The 25,101-nt window shown below is 36.1% G+C and overlaps 1 protein-coding gene across 7 annotated transcripts in view; it reads right to left on the bottom strand.

The window, feature by feature from the left end:
- Positions 1-25,101, bottom strand: part of LOC143254101 (uncharacterized) — a 105,135-nt gene that overhangs the window by 15,772 nt on the left and 64,262 nt on the right. For all 7 annotated transcript variants that reach the window (XM_076508877.1, XM_076508875.1, XM_076508881.1 and 4 more), the window contains 4 exons: positions 23,322-23,477; positions 10,810-10,993; positions 6,159-6,341; positions 3,821-3,940 (listed from right to left, as the gene is read on the bottom strand). In XM_076508877.1, coding sequence (XP_076364992.1) covers positions 3,821-3,940; positions 6,159-6,341; positions 10,810-10,993; positions 23,322-23,477 — 643 coding nt within the window. The remainder of the gene's footprint in view (positions 1-3,820; positions 3,941-6,158; positions 6,342-10,809; positions 10,994-23,321; positions 23,478-25,101) is intronic.

Genomic DNA, 25,101 nt, shown 5'->3' with positions numbered 1-25,101 from the left:
ATACGACATTCAGCGTAAAGAACTGAGAATAAATTGAAACAGTCACCTATTTTCAATGTAAAACTACACAGGAACACCTTACAGCAACTAGTGGGATTGGTTCCAACATTATTGGTATTGTTTTCAGTTTTCCATGCGGCTCGTGCTATTAGGTTTAGTTTGTTTTTAATTTCGCGAAAAGTTATACGAGGCTATCTGTGTTAACCATCTTTAATTTACTAGTAATAGACTGGAGGTAAGGCAGCTAGTCATCACCACCCACCTCTTGTTGTACTGTTGTCAAATCGAACAGTGGGATTTGACCGTCATTCTTATAACGCACCCATGGCCCAAAGTGCAGAGTACGATTTCTTCTCTTCAGTAACAAGGTACGAACCGTGGAACCTCAGGTCCACAGTTCGCACACTTACCACTAGGAAACGATGTGACAATATAAAGTAAAATAGTTAACATAGTTTATGCCATAAAACATAAATATTCTTAGATCTTCCAAAACACGTGTTTCAATATTCAAAACGTTGATACTTCTCTCTAAACACTACCCAGTTTATATAAAACATCATCAGCCTCATTTTACTAACTCACACTGTTCTGAGAATTCTTTCTTTCTTCTAGATGCAGCAAAATAATATTATTTTGATGCAAACTATACCTAAAACGATTATTCCCTAGAATGTTCAGAAAGGGCGCTGAGATATATTCTGTTGTGCCATAAAAGTAGTGAAATATATTCTCCTGAAAGAGAATAAACTTTTCGAAAAGTCTTGTGTCTTGGGCCTCATTTGAAAATCATTACAACTTTTGTATGTGATCCTATGTGCTGACTTCTCAACCAGAAGTGAAATATAAAGATAATCTAGGCTGATTTGAAGGTTTGTGAACTTGGATGTTCGTTTAAAATTAAGATTAAATCCGATTAAAGGTTCCACCAAAAATTGGTGAACGAGAATTCTGTCTTGACAAGAATTATATAGAATATTAAAACATCCACTGAAACTGCTCGTAAATCAGTCTGTTTTGATAAATAAAATACTGAAATAACGTTTCCTCTTCTCATAGTTTAGAGTTCAGTTAGTTAAGATAAACTTTGTTATTCGTAATTCAACTGAATGATTAGCGACTACAGGCTCATTAATTTAATGCTGGACTGATTAGTCATGCACGAGCCACGTGATTTATTTTATAAATATGCGTCTTGACACCAGGAGACTTAATTATTCAGCCAGATTGTGACGGTGGATTCGATGCAGTAAGCTCTTTCGATGACGAAACATAGAGATAAACGCAGCACGAAAAGTCTTCTTAGATCTGTGGGTTAGCCTAGTGGTTAAAGTAACGCTCAAGGTTCTTAGTTCGAGTGAATCCATATGCTACAGAATACGCGCCATGCTTTCTACTCTGATGGCATTACGACTGCAACAGTTATACGTGATATTAGTTTAAGAACAACCTTGTAGGCGGCGAGTGCTTCTGACTGGTTATTCTCATCAACAATTCTAAATTAGGGGAGCTATGCCCAAACGTGGTGGTGAGGGTAAGGGGTGTTTAGATCTGGTTGTTTTTACCATGTGTCAGTTTTCATGTTGATGATACTCAATGCCTAAGCTATGTGAAAAGCAACCTAATGATAAACGTAAACTAATCTTACGACGCACGGTTCTTATCTGGGTTTTTCATCGAACCTTATACGGATTTATAACCTTGTTGACAGGATGTCCGATTGAGACTATTTAATTTATGCTTAACGAAGTTATTCTAAAGCTAAAACATATTTCATAAGATTTGTTATTAAACACAAAGCTACACGAAGAGCTATCTGCGCTCTGCTCACCACAGGTATCGAAATCCAGTTTCTAGCAGTATAAGTCTGTACACATACCACTGAGGTGGGGGGTGTTTGAAAGAAAGTGTGAGGAAATTGTAAGTGGATATTTAATTAATAGAATTTTGGACATTACCATAAATTCACAAGGTCAAAGGTGACGATTAAAGCTTTGTTGGAACAGATCCTTTAAAAATATTCAAGCGATAAATCAGTATTGTCTACTATTTTTGTTACTACTGTTTTTGCTAAGCCCAACGTAATGAAAAACAAAAAGTTGGGTCATTTTTTGATTATGAAATGTGACCAAAATTCATTCGTATAGAGTCAGAGATTAGCCCATTTGTTGGCGTGTCGGCCTGTGGATCTTCACGAGGTTCAGAATTGTTACTGTAAACCTTCCTCAGGTTTTGAGCTGCTATTGCAGGTATTTAGAAAATACTCTTGAGCCCGGCACTACCAAGTGGTTAAGGTGTTCGATTCGTAATCCGAGGGTCCCGGGTTCAAATCCTCGTCCCACCAAACATGCTCGCTCTTTCAGCCGTGGGGGCGTTATAACGTTACAGTCAATCCCACTATTCGTTGCTAAAAAGCCCAAGATTGGCGGTGAGTGGGGATGACTAGCTGCCTTCCCTCTAGTCTTACACTGCTAACGTAGGGATGGCTAGCGCAGATAGCCCTCGTGTAGCTTTGCGCATTTGCGCGAAATTCAAACCAAACCAAACCTAACAATCTTGAGCAAAATTTGCGATAATATCTAACATTGCCATCCAGATACTACCACACAATGGCGACGTTTGTTAACTATAATTAAACATTCTTATAAAAGCGTTTTATATTGTATCAAAATTTTGTAGTTGGTCTAGACAGAGAAAGTACAACATGGTTAAATGTGTTTTTCAGTATATGACTGAGAAGTCTAGTTCTAAGTGTTCTGTGTTACTCCCAATAATTTAGTCAAGATGCTTGGTTACTGTTTGACCATCTCAGTTTTTATATAAGCACATGAAAGCTTATAAATATTGATATCCGGACTTTGTGTTGGCCAAACCATGATGAGAGTGTTCCTTCTGGTTGTTCTTCCTCCCAAGTATGGATTTGCTGCATGTTCCACATCACTGTGCTGTTGGAATACAAGTCTTTCCCCAATCTTGTTCCTTAAGAAAGGGCAATAGTGATAAAAACTTACAGTTTGTAATCAGGGCGCCATAAGTTTTGTGTATATGTACAACACCATTGGTTGAGATTCAACCCACATTTTTATTAGTCCCTCAACATGCTGCATTGCAGATGTTTTATGTTGGCCGTCACACTGTTCTCATCAAACATTCTATAACTGATTGTTGAAATGCAATTGAAATTTGGATTGATCTATAAAGAATGTCCAATTACAGGCTTTGTTAACCCTAATTGTTTGAAGTGTGACATCCATTTCAACCTTTTGTTCGACTATCTCTTCAAATAGGTGTGTTTTGAGGGTCTACTGCTGGGAATAGTATGGCTGTGTGTTTGTACTTTATAGATATTATGCTGGTGTGGCACTGTCTCATTGGTGGAACGAGAGTTGATTATGGTATTAGTTATGAACACGTGACCGTATTCTGATGCATTTCCGTTTGATACAATAGAGAAGAATGAATTCCTTAATATTTTCGTTTTATGTGCATTTTGATTACCGTTGTACAAAACCACATCCATCAAAGAACCATATGCACATGGTTTGAAAAGCATAATAAATGGCGCTAGATGTAAAATATAGAAAATACCCTATAAAATTTAGGTTATTATTAATACATCTTCACTTAACTTTTATCCATATCAAATTTATCACGAAACTAAACACGGATCATTTAGAGAACATAATAGATGGCGTTAGTTAATCCTTACTTGTAAAATGTATTTGTCAAACAGAAGCATGATCTTATATATTATTATTATTACTTCTTTTAATAACTTATAAATAATAATTGTAATAAAATATTCAACCGTCAGTCTTACCACAGTCCTGTGTGAGGTCTGATAACAAGGGATGCTGTGTGATCGACAGCTTGTACACAAGTTTACTGTTTTGCCCTGATGTCGAGGATCCGATGTATATTTAATCAAAAGAGTGAGACACTGAAAAGAAAAAAACCAAAAATTACGTTTTAATAAACTTGAATGTTATTCTTCCTCAGGTTTATTTCTTTACAAAAGCCACAGTCAGAGTAGAGAAAACAAACTCTCGGTTGGCTTTAGCCTGGCCACAATCAAATTGTTAAGTAATTCACCAAAGTAATCGTTATTTAACGAAGCCCATCTGCGCTAGCTGTCCCTAGTTTAGCACTGTAAGACTAGAGATAACTCGTGGGCTACACTCTTTTATCAACGAATAGTGGGGTTGATTGTTACATTATAACGCACCCACAGATGAAAGAGCGAGTGTATTTGGTGTGACGGGGAATCGAACTCGCGACCGTCAGGCCATGCTGGACCTTATTTTTAGGACTAAAATAATAGTAGTTTCAATCTCATTTGTATAACTACAATGAATAGAATCATTACTGGGGTCGAGAAAACCCAGCACAGTTGATAATTACTATAGGGGAAAACGTTGCATAGTTGATAGTTATTATAATGGGAAACCTAGCATAGTTGATAATTACTATAGGGGAAAACCCAGCACAGTTGATAATTACTATAGGGGAAAACCCAGCACAGTTGATAATTACTATAGAGGAAAACCCAGCACAGTTGATGATTACTATAGGGGAAAACGTTGCATAGTTGATAATTACTATAGAGGAAAACCCAGCACAGTTGATAATTACTCTAGGGGAAAACCCAGCACAGTTGATGATTACTATAGGGGAAAACGTTGCATAGTTGATACTTACTATAGGGGAAAACGTTGCATAGTTGATACTTACTATAGGGGAAACCCAGCACAGTTGATAATTACTATAGAGGGAAACCCAGCACAGTTGATAATTACTATAGAGGAAAACCCAGCACAGTTGATAATTACTATAGGGGAAAAACCAGCACAGTTGATGATTACTATAGGGGAAAACGTTGCATAGTTGATAATTACTATAGAGGAAAACCCAGCACAGTTGATGATTACTATAGGGGAAAACGTTGCATAGTTGATAATTACTATAGAGGAAAACCCAGCACAGTTGATAATTACTCTAGGGGAAAACCCAGCACAGTTGATAATTACTATAGAGGAAAACGTATCACAGTTCATAGCTGCTATAGGGAAAACCTGGCACAGTTGATAATTCGTATAGGGAACCCCAGCGTTTATAATCCCTACAGGACAAACTTAGCATAATTGATAATTCGTATGGAGAAAACCCAGCACAACTGATAATTTCTGAAGAAACACCAAGCACAATTGATAATCCCTATAGGGATAACCCAGTACAACTGATAATTGATGAATCCCCAAAACAATTAACAAAAATTAAATGGAAAACCTAACACATAGTAATAGCAATCGAGGAAGATCCATTGTTATTATTAAAGTCCAAAAAAGTAATACTTACCACTAACAAAAAACGTGTGTGTATTTAATCGGGTAGTTTTGATAGGCCCGGTATGGCCAATCGTGTTAAGGCATACGACTTGTAATCTGAGGGTCGCGGGTTCGCATCCCCATCGCGCCAAACATGTTCGCTCGTTTAGCCGTGGGGGCGTTATAATGTGGCGGTCAATCCCATTATTCGTTGGTAAAAGAGTAGTCCAAGAGTTGGCGGTGGGTGGTGATGACTAGCTGCCTTCCCTCTAGTCTTACACTGCTAAATTAGGGACGGCTAGCACAGATAACCCTCGAGTAGCTTTGTGCAAAATTCAAAAACAAACAAAACAAAATTTTTGTGCGTGTTTTTATTATTACTTCCGTTAAGTGGCTGTACTCACCTGCAAATAAAGTAGTCCAATTTGCTCACGAACTCAGTTCAACAGTTTACTTTTTAACAAATGTCAGAAGTGGCCGCGATTAACGCGTACCTTTGCGTAAAAAAACAAACTTCTTTCTGTAGAGCTGTAGGTGCGGTATAAGAGCAGCAGTCATATCCCCCCAGTTAGGGTAAAGATATACAGTGGCTCAAGTGAATGTTTTCGTGAACACAAAACGTTTCTTGAGTAAGACTATCGAGCTTATCACGGACTCAGTTTTATTGTCCACCTTCCAGATGTGTTGTTTTATAACACCGTGAAATAACTCATTTGTAAACTTATTCAACCTTATTCTAACACCTTCCTCTGGGAGATTTCATACACATAATTCTGTTTATTCAGACACAAAAACACGATAACAGAAAATGAATGGAATCATATCGTAACCCACCTCCATATGACTATTTTCGGCTGCATCGTTTAGGGGGCTCTTGCCCTGTTTGTCAAGTAATATTCGGCCGCCATGTTTCAGAAGCCAGCGAAGTGTTTCCAAGTGCCCTCTACTTGCCGCAAAGTGAACTGCCGTCGCACCGTCGTGATCACGCATGTTTGGATCTATACCCTGGTCTTCCACCTGTAACATTGACAACATTTGCATGTATATAAAATGTATTTTCTTCTGTATTCATTCTTTAAAAACAACAACAACGAACAGATGAAACAGTTTAATAACTGGTTTGTCAGTAGACGAGTTTCGTACTTGTTTCTCTCCTATTTATCAGCAGTGTATTCATCGTGGTGACGTAAGAGACAGATCCTCCACATGGGATATCAGGGTTTAGGCTTTTTAAGATTTTCACTTCCCGATACATCATCACTTTGTATTGTCTGAAAGTGTTATTATTAAGTCTCTTCAACCGAATAAGACCTGTTGGGGGGATCGTAGTTTGAAACAGCATCAAATTATTGAGAAGTTTTCAAAAGAGGGCATGATGTAATTTTTTAAAGGCAAAAGCCTTTTTTGTATTTAATAAAACTTGACCCTCTTAAGTCTCGCCGTTCCAAGTAAAAACTAGAAACCCCATTAGGAGTGGCCAAGCGAAGTTTGGCAAGCCATGTGATTTTGTAATACGTATAATCTTGTGATAGAATGTAAGTGGTAGGTTCCATTAATCCATGGAATACTGGACAGTTATATTAATTTAACCTAAGATGAATTAGCAGCAAGCTTTGCAACAATTTTGAAAGATGTGATTCCTTGTGGATTGTTTCTGATCTTGGACTTAATAAAATCATTAACAACGCTGAGACATACTGCCATAATATTTCAATATTTATTATTTGGCAGGACTCACATGACCTTTGTAACCTTTGTAAAATGATTTTCAATAGTGACAACAAATTCACAAGCTGTCTGATCTAGACATATAGAGTTAAGAAAGGTACGAGGTACGAGGCTGAAAAGATGGCTTTCAAAGCCTTAATGTGGATTTCCAGTTAAATAATATAAACATCCCAATGAAGTACCTTAAAAGTTTCTACCCTGCAATATATTTGTATTCATGTAAAAAACAGGGACAACAAACTATATTCTAGAGGCAGTAAAATTTAAGAGAGTTTAATCTGGCTTCAAGATTTTGTTGAAATTTATTTATTGAATAGTTTTGTAGTTTAGGGTATGGGACATCCGTGGTTGACCAATATGTCCATTGTTGTTCGAAACAGTATGTTATGTCATGATTATTCTTCCCTGAAAACAACTTAATGTCCTTTCTCCTCCAAAATGAACCAAATCACTTATTAAGTTTCCAATGTTATTATTTGAACCAAATCACTTATTAAGTTTCCAATGTTATTATTTACTCTCCAAAGAGTAAACCACGTGCATCGTACAGTATAGTCAACTACTAATCCTCACCTTAACCCTTAAACAGCGAGAATGTTGTAGATAGCAGTATCAGTTGATGATGGCTGCCGTTTAGGGTTAATATCAGTTCATCGTGAGGCTGAAATCTGAGTACCTATCTGACGAGATTGCAAAAAAAGTTAAATCAAATAAACTTATGTTCTGTATGTTAATAATAAAAGAACAACCCGGATTTAAAAATGTCTTTAAAAATCGAAAGCAATCTATGGACGAAGCATAAAATCAGCAGTGTTAAAAATAATTTTAAAACTCCATAATTTTTTACTCGTAGTGAAGACTTCTTTCGTAAATTTGGGTTTAAGTGACATTTTCTATATATTTGAAGCTTGGGGTACTTTGAAGCCTTGTAAACCTTATTGTTTCTTAACTTGAATGCAATTGTTATTAAGAACGCTACAATTACTCTGATAGTCGGTTAAGGTTTTGTCCTAACCTGTTCCTGCGTTTCCTAACTGCTACTCGAAACTGCCGTTTTTTGTTACATCTAGTTTTATTTATACCACCTGGCCCGGCATGGCTAAGCGTATTAAGGCGTGTGACTCGTAATCTGAGGGTCGCGGGTACGCATCCCAGTCGCGCCAAACATGCTCGCTCTTTCAGCCGTGAGAGTGTTATAAGGTGAAGGTCAATCCCACTATTCGTTGGTAAAAGAGTAGCCCAAGAGTTGGCGGTGGGTGGTGATGACTAGCTGCCTTCCCTGTAATCTTACACTGCTAAATTAGGGACGGCTAGCACAGATAACCCTCGAGTAGCTTTAATCATAATCAATGATGTCGAGAAAACCCACTTGTAGAGAAATTTTTTTTACGTAAAATATTTTCTCAACCCAAACGAGCCGTTTTTGCATATATGTTTCTCGAGTAGCTTTGTGCGAAATTCAAAACACAAAAAACAGTTTATACCGTCGAACGCGCTATGCGTCGTAAGTCTATCGTACTTGAAGTTTCCTCGCTTGGCCATACCGCAAGCGCCAATGACGAAGACAAGAGTTTCGCACTTTTATATGCAAAAACGGCTCGTTTGGGTTGAGAAAATATTTTACATAGAAGAGCGAACAACGTTTCGACCTTCTTCGGTCATCGTCAGGTTCACCTCTTCTATATTAAATATTTACTCAACCCAAACAAGCCGTTTTTGCATATAAATTTCTCAACAAGTGGGTTTCTTGAGTTTCGCATTTTACTTGTTTTTCGTCCCTCCTGTTAGACAGTAATAAGTTTGTTGAGCTATCTGCTGTGTTCACCGGGTGGATTCGAAACCTTGATTCTATCATTGTAAGTCCGTTGGCTTACCGCTGTATCACTGTGGGACAAACAGCAGGAAGTCCATGGATTCGAAAGACTAAACTCCGAAGCTCAATTCCTCACGGTGGACACAGCAAATGACCCGATGTGGCTTTGCTGCAAGACAACCAAGCCAATTTTAGACGTTTTGCAGCTCACAACAAAATACACAGAGAGAGCATGCGCAAACTGAGACGTTTGAATTGTTTCACGTATTTATTTTTGAAAGACCTGCTTAACATTCTCTTCGCCTCTTCAAGCACGAGTGAATAATCAATCTAAAACCAGTGGAAAATAAGAACTTTTACCTAATCCTGTGATCCGTGTCAGTTCCATGAAGCGACATCAACGGTAAATTGATGAATTAGATGTAAGGTAAATACGTTATGAAATACAAAGCTCGACATCAAATAAGGCACGATTGAACTTTGGTGACTCGTCAAACGACCTTTTATAAACAATGCTAGCTTCTTGTGTCTTTTAGTGGAGAAGGAATTGTGTTTAAATAGAGGCGTCGTTAAGTACTGGGGACCCGTTTCCCTGTTCTGCTTGACAGTGCCACGAAACCCCAGTTGGTGTTTTCAAAAATCAGAATAGAAAACCATGATCGACAACCAGGGGCATGATGTGATTTGTCCCGATGGATAATTGTTTGTTTTGGATTTTCTCGCAAAGCTACACGCTAGCCGTCCCTAATTTAGCAGTGTAAGACTAGATGGAATGCAGCTAGTCATCACCACCCACCGCCAACTCTTTTATCAACGAATAGTGGGATTGACTATTACATTATAACGCTCCCACGGCTGAAAGGGTGAGCATGTTTGGTGCGACGGAGATTCGAACCCGCGACCAGATGGATAAGCAAAAGTAAAAACGATGGATTATAAAAAAAGTAAAGAATGGCCAATAAAAATAAAATTAATTACGTGTAGTCATTAATTATAATTAAGATTAATTACCTCCAATTGAAGATGAAAACAAGACATACACGGTTACTTATTTTATTTATATGTTCATTACATCCTCCTTTTCTATTGGTTGAATAAATTTATTACATATTCATATTAAACTATCAGTTTTTATTTCCTTTTTCTCAGTCCTGATTGACACTAGACTTGCAAATCTTTCTTGTTCTTGTACATTGCTGGTACAGCCATGTGTTCTTTTTAAATGAGATAAAGAACACTCAACTGAAGTACTGATGGCCAAATTTAACTTGGCATTTTGCAAACAATAAAATAATTCATTCACTGATTCTATTTTCAAATCATCGTCAGTGTGTAAAACCAGAACTGATTATAAACAGAATGACAACAGAAAATACTATCGCGTGACACTTTGGTCGCAGAATTGATTATAAACAGAATGACAACAGAAAATACTATCGCGTGACACTTTGGTCGCAGAATTGATTATAAACAGAATGACAACAGAAAATACTATCGCGTGACACTTTGATCGCAGAATTGATTATAAACAGAATGACAACAGAAAATACTATCGCGTGACACTTTCGTCGCAGAATTGATTATAAACAGAATGACAACAGAAAATACTATCGCGTGACACTTTGGTCGCAGAATTGATTATAAACAGAATGACAACAGAAAATACTATCGCGTGACACTTTGGTCGCAGAATTTATTATAAACAGAATGACAACAGAAAATACTATCGCGTGACACTTTGGTCGCAGAATTGATTATAAACAGAATGACAACAGAAAATACTATCGCGTGAGACTTTGATCAAAGAATTGATTATAAACAGAGTGATAACAAAAGAGTATCGTGTGACACTGTGGTCCCAACTCAGATTAATTAATACAGTTTATATATGTAACACAACATATTTTCCTTTTACTTGATTTATACATAAACATGAAACCTTACCATCCATTTGAGGCATTTCATTGCTCCCATTTGGGCAGCAGCGTGGATTGGCGCCATACCATCTTTTGCTCGAAGCAAGAGGGAGCCATCGGCTGCCAAGACCAGAAACTTTAGAACGTCCAAGTGACCTTCCTGTGCCGCTAGGTACACTGGAGTGACATTATTTTCCATCTGGGCGTTAGCGCTGTCTCATGAAACGTGTAAGTTACATTTAAATCTCATCAAGGCATAAAAAAATATAGAGAACATTGAAACAGTAGAGCAGAAGTGATAAAAACAAATGTTAAAAATAATAAATAAAATCTTCTCATCGTAACTTTAACAAAGTGTCTAATTTATCATCATATTAAAATATCGGTAATAACCCGTTTCGTTACTTTGGTAGATAAGTCGATCTTAAAACTAGATATACTTCTGCAGGGTTCCCGCACGTGTTCAAGAGTAAATAAAACTAAAGTTAAAAGTAACAATTATTTTTCAATTCTTGCTTTTAAAGTTAATATTTCATGCTGCGTTGTAGCCTGCAGAGTGGATAATTTTTCTCGTGATTCATGGCACGCCCACATTTCAATGACGTCACGACAGTACAAATTACAACTTTAAGGGTTCCTTTATGACATAATTCAAGTATCTACTCACTGACTGACAGATAACACACTACTGTATTGTGGTGCAAGTGGCTAAAATAGGTGACCTTTCCAGGCAGCCTTTCGAGGAAATTATGATATAAGTTCACGTTTTGATTGTTTTGAAGTTGATCGGAATGGATTCAGGGTTATTATATATTTAATATTTAGGTTTTCTATTATTAGGAACCATCTTTGTTATTATAAGTTTAGGTTTCCTATTGTTAGGAACCATCTTAGGTTTCCTATTGTTAGGAACCATCTTTGTTATTATAAGTTTAATATTTAGGTTTCCTATTGTTAGGAACCATCTTTGTTATTATAAGTTTAATATTTAGGTTTCCTATTGCTAGGAACCATCTTTGTTATTATAAGTTTAATATTTAGGTTTCCTATTGTTGGGAACCATCTTTTTATCAAGTGTTTTGTTGGTTTTGAGATGTTAGACGATTAGCGTTGTCTACCTTGGAATTAACACGATGAGTGTTAATAAAAAAGCAGGTGCGAAAATTTGACAGTAAAACTATTTGAGTTGGTGTGAAGTTTTATTATTAAAACACTTGAGTTGGTGTGAAGTTTTAGCATTAAAACATTTGAGTTGGTGTGAAGGTTTAACAGTTGGTGTAAGTTTTATCATTAAAATTTGAATTGGTGTGAAGTTTTTGCATTATAATATTTGAGTTGGTGTGAAGTTTTATCATTAAAATATTTGAATTGGTGTGAAATTTTGCACACTAACATTTGAGTTGGTGTGAAGTTTTAACATTAAAATATTTGAATTGGTGTGAAGTTTTAGCACTGTAACATTTGAGTTGGTGTGAAATTTTAACATTAAAATATTTGAGTTTCATTATTAAAACACTTGAGTTGGTGTGAAGTTTTAGCACTGTAACATTTGAGTTGGTGTGAAGTTTTATTATTAAAACACTTGAGTTGGTGTGAAGTTTTAGCACTGTAACATTTGAGTTGGTGTGAAGTTTTAGCATTAAAACACTGAAGCTGGTGTGAAGTTATAGCATTAAAAACACTTCAGTTATAAATATTTTTAAATTCTCTTTTACCTAAACTCATTCTGACAGGTCTATACTTGTATTATTTGTTCGATAAATTTCAAGTAGCTTTCAATGCCTCAGAGGTGCTTGTTTTAAGTTTCGCGCGAAGCTACACGAGGACAATCTCTGCTAGCCATCCCTAATTTAGTAGCTAGTCAGCACGATCCACCGCCAACTTTTTACTTACTCTTTTACCATTGAATAGTGGGATTGTCCGTCACATAAAACGTCTCTACGGCTGAAAGGGTGAGCATGTTTGATGGGACGGGAATTCAAACCTGCAACCCTCAAGATGACAAGTCGAGCGCCCTAACCATTTGGCCATTCTGAGTAACTCAGAGGTGAGCTTAAATAGCTTATAACTAAACTTCGGGATTTGATCCATATGGTGGATACAGTTGGACGTTTAATAAACAGTCAAATATGTGGTGTAAGAACCATGAGGCTCAAGCTCTATGCGAAATGTTCAATTTGTACTTTCGAAACCACCATCACTAAAAGGACTCACCTAAGAAAAAAAAAGTTCATGCTCAACACATGCATTGACGTCTCTGATTTTGAATTGATAGACTGAAAGGGAAGACTGGTGGCGAACAACATCCCAGTCCTAACATTTGAGCTTCTCTTAATTTATTATACAATGTGATCTGACCGTCACTCTTATAACGCACCTATGGTCCATGGTACAATAATAGTTTACATTATCATTCACATTCCCAAGTATGTGAATCGTCTTGTTTTTTATGTTCCCCTTTGTTACAGGCAAAGTAAATGTGACCATTTGTAAATATCACTTGTAGCTTCCAGAGTATTAAAAATTAAGGGATTCGAAATCCGGAGTGCCTGATTTTCTTTTTGAAGTTCTTTAATTGTGACTTATCAACTTTTTTTTTCATACGCTTGCCTTGTGTATTATCTTTTATGCGCAAAAATATTATAGAGTTGAATATTTGAGGTTTGTCCATCACAGGAATTGAACCCGAATGTTAACGTTATAAGCCATTTCGTAAACTAAACATTTGAAAGTCAAATTTCCGAATGTCCGAATTGAAGGTTGGTGTTCATTCTATGTCACTTTCTTTATCCTTAAAACATCAGTACTGAATATTTTTGTCTTCGAAAAATGCTGATAAGCAATTCTATTAGCTCTCCCCAGTGGCTCATGGGTAAGGTGAAAGCTTGGTTCTTTTCCACACTCGAGTTAACCCCAATGTGTCTCTTTACACAAACTGACTTGATTTTCATTCGAGTTAAAATCGAACACATACTGTCTATTTCGGTCTGTAAATGAACGGATAACGAGTGAGACTGCTTCGAGCTAAATAATTACAATTTTCTAACAATCTGTTATAATAAACCAAATTACCTTGTCCTAAATAGTATTTTATCTTTACAAAAAGAAGAAAAAATAAAAGAAAAATTAACTTCTAAGCTCGTCCACAGATGTCGCTTGAAAAAGGAGCAATCTAGTACAGTGTATGTGAAATATTTATTCGACATGTTTGTTTCTTAACTTTCACACAAAACTACTCGAAAACTATCCGTCTCCTACGTTTGAAGTGGTAAACTACAAGAAGGTTGTTAGTCAACACCTTCCGCAAACTCTTGGGTTACTATTTACCAAAGAAAAATGGGATTAGCCGAACATAGTAACGCCCCCACAGCCGAAAGAACGAGCATGTTAGGGAATGAGATTCGAATCTGCGGCCCTTCAAACTACAAGTCGAGTGTCTTAACCACCAAACCGTTTATCATTAAATGAAAGGATGACATATGATGAGTTAAAAGCAGTTACAGTCACAAAGTTACAGAAAATGAGAGGTAGTATCCTAAAGACAGATCCGAAACGTTGTAGCCTTTGAAGCTTTAGAAAATGAGAGGTAGTATCGTAAAGACAGATCCGAAACGTTGTAACCTTTAAAGTCATAGAAAATGAGAGGTAGTATCGTAAAGACAGATCCGAAACGTTGTAACCTTTAAAGTCATAGAAAATGAGAGGTAGTATCGTAAAGACAGATCCGAAACGTTGTAGCCTTTGAAATTTTAGAAAATGAGAGGTAGTATCGTAAAAGACAGTTCCGAAACGTTATAACCTTTAAAGTCATAGAAAATGAGAGGTAGTATCCTAAAAACAGATCCGAAACGTTGTAGCCTTTGAAATTTTAGAAAATGAGAGGTAGTATCGTAAAAGACAGTTCCGAAACGTTATAACCTTTAAAGTCATAGAAAATGAGAGGTAGTATCCTAAAACAGATCCGAAACGTTGTAGCCTTTGAAATTTTAGAAAATGAGAGGTAGTATCGTAAAAGACAGTTCCGAAACGTTATAACCTTTAAAGTCATAGAAAATGAGAGGTAGTATCCTAAAAACAGATCCGAAACGTTGTAGCCTTTGAAATTTTAGAAAATGACAGGTAGTAGCCTCAAGACAGAAATTTCCTTTGAAAATGGATAACCAGAACACAATGATAAAAACCGTTTTTGAAAAGACTGTTTACAATATCCACATAGTGCGACCAACTTTTGACTTTATTAGTTGTTCTGCAACAGAGTCAGTTATTTTCTATGATAAATCAATCCAATCTAACACTTTGCGCTTCACTGAAATTTAGTGTGCACTTAATGGATGATTGATGTATACAAATAATTGGCTGAAATACACAGTGTAGCGAACTATAGCAACGTCACAGATCAGTGAGAAACTTTCATTTCAGCTTGTGTTCTTAATTCTTTAAAGCTTATAATGCTAACGCACCATGTGAATATTTTTTGTTGTTTTTTGCTATGTTTTGACAACGTTTCGAAACCTGTTTTACTCTTATATTTACCCACTGCACCATATATCATCACTACATATCTCATCTAGGCAAGTGAGCATAAATCATTATTACATATTTGAATTCTTAGGCAAGAAAACATATACTTATTGCATAGCGCAAATAGCCCTCGTGTAGCTTTGCACGAAATTCGAACAAACGAACTTATTGCTTATTTTAACTCTTGTGTTTTCTTATGGCAAAGCCACATCGGGCTATCTGCTGAGCCCACCGAGTGGAAACAATTTGTTTGTTTGTTTTGAATTTCGCGCAAAGCTACTCGAGGGCTATCTGCGCTAGCCGTCCCTAATTTAGTAGTGTAAGGCTAGAGGGAAGGCAACTTGTCATCACCACCCACCGCCGACTCTTGGGCTACTCTTTTACCAACGAATAGTAGAATTGGATTGACCGTCACATTATAACGCCCCACAGCTGAAAGGGCGAACATGTTTGGTGCGACCAGGATTCGAACCCGCGACCCTCGGATTACGAACGCCTTAACACGCTTGGCCATGCCAGGCCAGAGGGGTAACGAACCTCCGATTTTAGCGTTGTATTTTCAGCTCTTAAGCAACAGAATATATCCTTTGTGGTATGTTTATGCGGAGCACTACAATATTAAACATGTGGTATGTTTATGTGCAGCACTACAATATTACACATGTGGTATGTTTATGTAGAGCACTACGATCGTGTCCGTTTGAGGCACAAAAGTTGAATTTACTAAATATAGATGTAAATAAACTTAACAATAAAGAAACAAGTTTATTATTTTAATAAGTCATCCATATATCAGTATCGTAGATGTTCATAAACTTAACAACAAAGATATTGTTTTCACCTTTGTGATATTATAATTATAATATTTTATGTGTACCAGTCTCCCCCTCAAAAATAAATCAAAACCCACTATTCGATCAGTCAAGAGTAGGCTAAGAATTGTGGGCGGTCGAGTACAGATAACCTGTGTGTAGCTTTGCATACAACTTTCAAACAAATGTGATTGTTTTCTCACTTAGATTATAATTTTGTTTATGTGTCATCACATAACGCATAAAAGTTCATTCCAAAATTTTCAATTAGACATTGATTATAAATGTTCACGTATGCAAGTTCTCGGTAATTAAATCTATATTTGAATAGTGTTGAAAGGAAACGTGTCATATTGCCCAACAAATCATTTTAAAACTAATTCCATCTGTCAGGTAACGACCCTTTTGTACGCTCGATTCATTCAGCGTTATAATAATAATAGTTCACTTTATTTGTTTAACCTCGTGACTCATGTAGATAGGTGGCGCGCCCTATGTTCACCAACACCTTTCATAAACATCTCCACCTTCCTAACAGAAGGGCCTACTTATCCGACGTGTTTATACAACTTTTAACATTATACATAACAAATATTTTATCAAATAATGTCTTGTCGCCCTCAAGGCAATATTGAGGACGAATTTTTTGTTCTACAATAAAAACGTTTTTCAGTTGGATGATTATGCGTTGAAAACTGGCAGGTACCGCCAGTGCTAGTGTGTTAACAAAGGTGTTATCTTTTACAAATAGTTCACGTACGGGTATTACAGGCGTGGCCTTTCTGTAATTTCTGCCAAAAGCAATAAGAAAATATATACTTTATACCTATATTAGAACAAGCCAAGTTAAACAATTATTTTTACAATAATTGTTCACCACAATCAGAAAGTTCAAACAATTCCATGAAAGCAAAACATATTTAACGAAAGGGTCAACGTTTAGCACTTAGAATATTTAAGTGTTGTTACACACCCTTTAGTTAACAAGTACTGAATTTTAACAGTCGTAAACACACCCTTTAGTTAACAAGTACTGAATTTTAACAGTCGTAAACACACCTTACAGTTAACAAGTACTGAATTTTAACAGTCGTAAACACACCTTACAGTTAACAAGTACTGAATTTTAACAGTCGTAATACACCTTACAGTTAACAAGTACTGAATTTTAACAGTCGTAATACACCCTATACTGAACGAATAGTGGATTATAACAACCGTAATACACACTATAGTTAACAAATAGTGGATTATAACAACCGTAATACACTCTATAGTTAACAAATAGTGGATTATAACAACCGTAATACACTCTATAGTTAACAAATAGTGGATTATAACAACCGTAATACACTCTATAGTTAACAAATAGTGGATTATAACAACCGTAATACACTCTATAGCTAACAAATAGTGGATTATAACAACCGTAATACACTCTATAGTTAACAAATAGTGGATTATAACAACCGTAATACACTCTATAATTAACAAACAGTAGATTATAACTACCGTAATACACACTATAGTTAACAAATAGTGGATTATAACAACCGTAATACACTCTATAGTTAACAAATAGTGGATTATAACAACCGTAATACACTCTATAGTTAACAAATAGTGGATTATAACAACCGTAATACACTCTATAGTTAACAAATAGTGGATTATAACAACCGTAATACACTCTATAGTTAACAAATAGTGGATTATAACAACCGTAATACACTCTATAGTTAACAAATAGTGGATTATAACAACCGTAATACACTCTATAGTTAACAAATAGTGGATTATAACAACCGTAATACACTCTATAGTTAACAAATAGTGGATTATAACAACCGTAATACACTCTATAGTTAACAAATAGTGGATTATAACAACCGTAATACACTCTATAGTTAACAAATAGTGGATTATACCTACCGTAATACACACTATAGTTAACAAACAGTAGATTATAACTACCGTAATACACACTATAATTAACAAGTAGTTGATTATACCTACCGTAATACACACTATAGTTAACAAACAGTAGATTATAACTACCGTAATACACACTATAGTTAACAAACAGTAGATTATAACTACCGTAATACACACTATAGTTAACAAACAGTAGATTATAACTACCGTAATACACACTATAGTTAACAAACAGTAGATTATAACTACCGTAATACACACTATAGTTAACAAACAGTAGATTATAACTACCGTAATACACACTATAGTTAACAAACAGTAGATTATAACTACCGTAATAAACACTCATGTGTAACAACACATCGTTTTCAACACTCTACAATACTTTGACAAATAAAACAAAATATTTATATTCAGGTTAAAATACAACTGAAATTCATGAACCATAATTCAAGCGAATGATTTCTTTAAACGTTGAAATATGGATAAAGTCTACAACAGCTGGAAGTCAGTTATATAACCATGACAGTTTCAAGAATTAAAACTAGGGTGTCAGTTATACAAACATGAATATTTTCAACAGTAATTTAACTGTTGACGACATAATTTCTCAAAATAAAAGTATTGATTTTATTGTTATAGTATTTCGCCACAGAATACTGTAGCCAATACAGTTTTATACAACTGACAACAGTTTAACATCTTTTCTCATTGTAATGATGATATACGCTGACTTTAAATTTTTGTTGTTAAGCACAAAGATACACAATGATCTCTGTATGCTGTACACAAGACAGGAATTAAACTACGAATTTTACCGTTAATAACTCAAAGTTTTGGCATATTAATAGTATACATTATGTCCTGACTTGTGATATTACGCATCATTCTTTTTATTCTTTGCGAATGGCCACAACCTTATAAGCTTGTTAAACTTTCCAGAGATAAAAGTTATTAACTTCATTTTCCATACACTTACATCGGCTCTGACAGCCTGAGGCCTTGAACTCACACTACATTAACTTGTTTCCTCTTCACCTGGCCTGGCATGGCCAGGTGGTTAAGGAGGTTGACACGTAATCTAAAGGTCATAGGTTCGAATCGCCGTCACACCAAACATGCTCGTCATTTCAGCTGTGAGCGGCATTAAAGTGTTACGATCAATCCCATTATTCTTTGATAAAATAGTAGCCCAAAAATGGCCACGGGTAGTGATGACCAGCCTTTACGCTAATGCTTGAACATAAATGACTAAATTTCGTTACCGGTTTACCGATTAACGCTTCGTTTCAGAATGGTCTTAAACTTTTGACCAGCTAGGATTTAGGCTAATTTCATAATGTTCACATTTTTCCTATTAAATGCTAACAACGTTTCCCTCCCTCTTTTCTTATTTTCATCTTTCCAAGCTCTACTCAAATAAGTTGTTGAGTCTAACAACGCAAAATGCATAATTTTTCTTTATGTTCATTAACCTTTAGATTTTGGCCAGCAGTGTATATAGTCCTAGTTGTAACGCTTTATGGTTTTGTTTGGTTTGAATTTCGCGCAAAGTTAAACGAGGGTTATCTGCGCTAGCCTTCCCTGATTTAGTAGTGTAAGACTAGAGAGAAGGTAGCTAGTCAATCACAACCCAACGCTAACTCTTGAACTAATCATTTACCAATGAATAGTGGGATTAATCATAACTTTATAACGGACCCACGGCTGAAAGGGCGAGCATGTTTGGTGTAACGGGGATTCGAACCTATGACCCTCGGATTACGAGTCGAGTGCCTTAATCACCTGGCCATGCCGACCTTCAATACTTGAAGTATTTCTTTATTATTCCAGCTCTGGTAGCATTGTTATACATGTTATGTCTGTTGTTAATATTGGCAACCCAGCGTTTAACGTACGGAACTATGGATCTAAGTTCTGTGGTCAATGTCCCAAAAATCACGTTCTGTAATCGGGTGCAATAAGTACATTATAAAAGTAACGGTCAAATTCAATTATTCGATTGGAGTAACCCAAGGATTTGTGTTGATTAACTGTCATCCATCCAGTTTCTCACTTCAAAATTAAGGATTGCTAGCGCAGATAATCCTCGATTAGCTATGCGCAGAAAAAAATCCAACAAATAACATCGTAGTGTTGTCTCACTCGATTGTCTTTCACCTTTGAATAACGCAACATGAAATCCGAAACATTAGATCAGAAGTAAACAGCCGTCGATTAAAAAAAATGTACGTGTCCAATCTGCTGTTTAACTGTTAAACGAATCGCAACCTCAACAGTTAAGGTATTGAAATAGGTGGAGCAGTAAGTATGTAAGATGAACAGGGGCTGTTGTAATAGGTGGAGCAGTAAGTATGTAAGATGAACAGGGGCTGTTGTAATAGGTGGAGCAGTAAGTATGTAAGATGAACAGGGGCTGTTGTAATAGGTAGGGCAGTAAGTGTGTAAAATGAGCAGGGTGTTGAAAAAGGTGGAGCAGCAAGTGTGTAAAATGAACAGGGTATTGTTATAGGTAGGGCAGTAAGTACGTGAAATGAACAGGGTGTTGAAATAGGTGAAGCAGTAAGTGTTTGAGATGAACAGGGCTGTTGTAATAGGTGGAGCAGTAAGTATGTAAGATGAACAGGGGCTGTTGTAATAGGTGGAGCAGTAAGTATGTAAGATGAACAGGGCTGTTTTAATAGGTGGAGCAGTAAGTGTGTGAAATGAACAGGGGCTGTTGTAATAGGTGGAGCAGTAAGTAGGTAAAATGAACAGGGGTGTTGAAATAGGCAGGGCAGTAAACCTGAAAACAACAGTATTGGTTTCTGTTTATTCAATATGTAAGATAGAGACTAGTTTCATAACGAAAATAAACCTGGAAAAAAACCGCATTGGTTTCTATGGATCCACAATGTAAGATATAGACTAAATTTGTAACTGAGGTAATCTTGAAAACAACTGTATTGGTTTTATTAAAAGAATAAGCAAGCAAAAGGAAATTTATTGTCAGCTAAACAAACACCAAGTAAACAATTACTGTAATCACTAAGTACCAATCTGTTCGGTTTCAGTCTCTTCACAAAATAAAGTAAAAATACAATTTGTTTGCTAGTTCAGACGTTTTGTACGACAGGTTGCTAGAACAAATTTATTATTAGGTTGTCCGAAAAACGACGGAAGATTTTTATATCAAAATTTTAGTTATTTATAGGGATAAGAAACCTGTTATTTTTACGACTACTGAAAAACTAAAGTTTTCTTCTATTCACCAGTGATTTTATTCTTTTCTAAAACTTTGTCTCTAATGATTCAGACTCTTACAATTAATGATGCAAAAAAATTGATGCGCAATTTTTCAAACTTCAATTATGACCAATTCAAACTTGGTCATAATGCATCGCGGCCCGGCATGGCCAGGTGGGTTAAGGCGTTCGACTTGTAATATGAGGGTTGCGGATTCGAATCCCCATCGCACCAAACATGCTCGCCCTTTCAGCCGTGGGGGTGTTATAATGTTACAGTCAGTCACACTATTCGTTGGTAAAAGAGTAGCCCAAAGGTTGGCGGTGGGTGGTGATGACTAGCTGCCTTCTCTCTAGTCTTACACTGCTAAATTAGAGGCGACTAGCGCAGATAGCCCTTGAGTAGCTTTGCGCGAAATTCAAAACAAACAAACAAAGAAACATAATGCATCGCCAACAGCTTGTAACATCAACCAAAAATGGGGCGAAGGAATAACCACTGAATGTACAATACAGCATTGGTTCCAGAATTTTCGTAATAAAGATGTGAGTCTTGAAGATAAGGAGGTCAGAGGACGTCCTTCTGCTGTTGAAAATTACCAATTAACAGCATTAGTGGAAAGATACCCGCACCAAAGGGTTCGAGAAATGACACAAGAATTGTGTGTTCACATTTCCATAATTTCGAACCACCTCGAGCACACTGACAAAGTGAGGAAGTTCTACAAGTAGGTTCCACACTAACTCAGTGAGAATCAGAAAAAAATCACTGTTTTAAACTGTGTTCTGTGTTGATTTTGCGCAACAAAAATAACACATTTCTTGACTGAATTGTCACCTGCGACGAAAAGTGGATCCTTTACAACAACAGAAAACAATCTGTACAATGGATCAACCGTGACGAAACTCCAAAACAATTCCCAAACCAACGTTTTACCAACAGAAGACTGTGGTCACTGTATGGTTGTCTGTGACAGGTATTATCTATTACAGCTTGTTTAACCAGGACCAGAATATCACTGTGGAAGTTCACTGTCAAGAATTGGAGGTAATTCTTAGAAAGTTGAGTATAACAAATGTCAGCATTAGTCAATCGAAGAAAGAGGACCAATCTTATTTCATGATAATACTCGACTACATGTTGTTCTAAAGTTGTAGGTCTTCAAAGTTTGTTTATTGTTGGCAAAAAGTGTGTAGATTCACCAGGGTTCTATTTGATTAATAGCGTTGCTTTTGAATATTGTTATTTCTTAGTACAATAAAAATTCCCCATTATTTTTCGAACAACCTGATATATACTAGTCGAAATTTAGTTACAAGTCGTTTTCTACAGGTTCCTGAGATTTCTAAGAAGTTTAAAAAATATAAAATTATTACTTCACAATTCCTTGGTGTTTAAATCTATTTTACACTGGAACGTTTCTTGCGCTTTTTGGCTTCCGTAGTATTTAGAGAACCTTACATAAAGGGTAAAAACCGTGTTACACCTTTTCACTTCCACGTTGTTGTTTTTTTATCATTTCTTACAAAACTTAATGTTATATATCAGTATTCTATACTCTGTTAAAGACTTAACGTACAGGATCGTTTCTATCATTGTATCGCCTCTTATGAAATAAAAGGTGACCCGACATGACCAGGTGAATAGGGCACTCGACTCCTAATCTGAGGGCCACAAATTCGAATCCCTGTCACACCAAACGTGCTCGCTCTTTCAGCCGTGGGGAATTTATAATGTTACGGTCAATTCCGCTATTCTTTGGTAAAAGAGTAGTCTAAGAGTTTGCGGTGGGTGGTTATGCTAACTGCCTTCCCTCTAGTCTTATAGTGTTAAATTAGGGACGGCTAGCGCAACTGGCCCTCGTGTAACTTTGCGTGAAATTCACAAAAATAAACAAAGAAAAGTTTACTTTGTTCACGCTTCAGTGATATTTAATGAAGTCAGAAATCAAACATATTTGATCTTTTTTCTTGGTTTTGAAAATCTATTATGTTTCATATCTACCGTATCTTTTGAATATAAATAAAATGAAAAACACAATCCGTACCTGAGCTCAGGACACGCCTCTACGAGCAATTTAACACAGTCCAAACAGCCCTTAGCCGAAGCATAATGGAGCGCTAGCGCCCCCGTGCTGGTCTTCTCTAGAACAGGCATTCGTGCTTCCCGTAATAACCAACGAACCACACTTCGCCGACCGTACCTGTCCAAAATATAAATAAAATGAAGAAACATCTTATTGCAATCCAAAGTTTCCGTTAACAAGCCATCAAACACATACAAAATTAAAACAAGTCCGAACCAGGCAACATTTCTCATCAGTTCCAAATTTTTAGAGTTATACCGTCAAAAATGATTTAAAGTAGGACGTAACAAAGAAATAAGTAACTTTGAGTATATCTGTTCTCTTTATCCTGAAAATATACAGCATGTAAAATAATTACATTACCGTCCATTACTTTACTACAGGGTGTACAACTAATTGGGTAACAGATAAAGTCATTAATTTACAATCGTAAGGTTGTTATTACAATGCGAAAGAAAATATAAGCTGTGAAAATCCAGAAAGTGTAATGGATAGTTTATTATTTCAGCGAGCCTCAATTATACTGTTTCTTTTTTATTGTAATTCATAAAACATGATAATAAATTTTAGTAATTTCCAATCAGAGTACCCTATGTACCTAGAGCGAAACTTAAAAATGAACCCTGCTACCAGTACAGCTAATTAATTATACTTTGCTTATGTTTCTACTTAGGAAGATCAGAACGCATTATTTCATCATTTGGACACCCTCGTTCTTAACGACATTCCTGGCCGTAAACCTAATAATATCTCTCGAGGTTCGGTCAGCTCAGGAGATTGAAATTAGTTCTAAATACAGATCCTAAGCAAAAAAAAAAAACAATGCGAATCAATCAGTTCATGTCAGGACGCCTTTAAATATCCCAATCAAACTGTTCTGCGTAAAAGAGACTTTTGATAAATGAAGTTCATGTAACAGCAGCTAAAGGAAGAGCTTTTTAAACAGACTGAGATCCAATTCAACTCAACTTAGAAGCGTCAGAACTCTGCATGTGCTGGAAAATCTCTCTCACGCCATCTTGCTGTAGGTTATGAATTACTTAATTAACAGAAATCGCTGAAGAAACATCATTCGAGCGGTGAGGAATTCAGCAAAGTTTGGAATAAAATTAACACACGTAACACATTAAAGTTTTCTAAGACCCAGTTTACACTTTGTTTCAAAAACTGGACTACGCAAACAATTTTAAGATAAAGAAAATGTTCAAAACAAAAATCCAGTTATGGGTTCAAAAACCTAGATTTCGATCATCTAGTTATATTTCTTGCTTGCTTCGTTTTGGTTTTTCTTTAATGCGTGAAAGAAGCCAGAAGGGAAAAATAAAGAAAACTCCTTGCTACAGTATATTTATAAAAGCGAATCTCTCGACTCTCTATTCAACCAGAATTGGGCCAATTAGAAGTACGTTAAATCTCATAAGAATAATGTTTCCTGGTTCTGGTAATTTTGACTTAAGACACTAACACTGTGAATATCTGTGACTTACTTCTTATAATAATAGCTTATTAAAAAATTCCACAACAGGCTCTAAATTATGTTAACAACACGTGTAGTTATAAGGTTATAAGTGACCACACATGAGTACCTGGTTTTACCGAGAAAACGCACGATGTGTCCGCGGCTGATTTAATATTCCAATGTATAAAGTTCTATTTCCACTAATAGTTTCCATAACTGACACACTAACAACAAAAGGTATTAATTTAGAGATATCCACCTGTGTACAGACGTAATGAGAAC

This window comes from Tachypleus tridentatus, chromosome 6 (assembly GCF_004210375.1).
Source record: "Tachypleus tridentatus isolate NWPU-2018 chromosome 6, ASM421037v1, whole genome shotgun sequence".
Classification (NCBI taxonomy): domain Eukaryota; kingdom Metazoa; phylum Arthropoda; class Merostomata; order Xiphosura; family Limulidae; genus Tachypleus; species Tachypleus tridentatus.
This window is presented reverse-complemented; position numbering and strand designations above follow the sequence as displayed.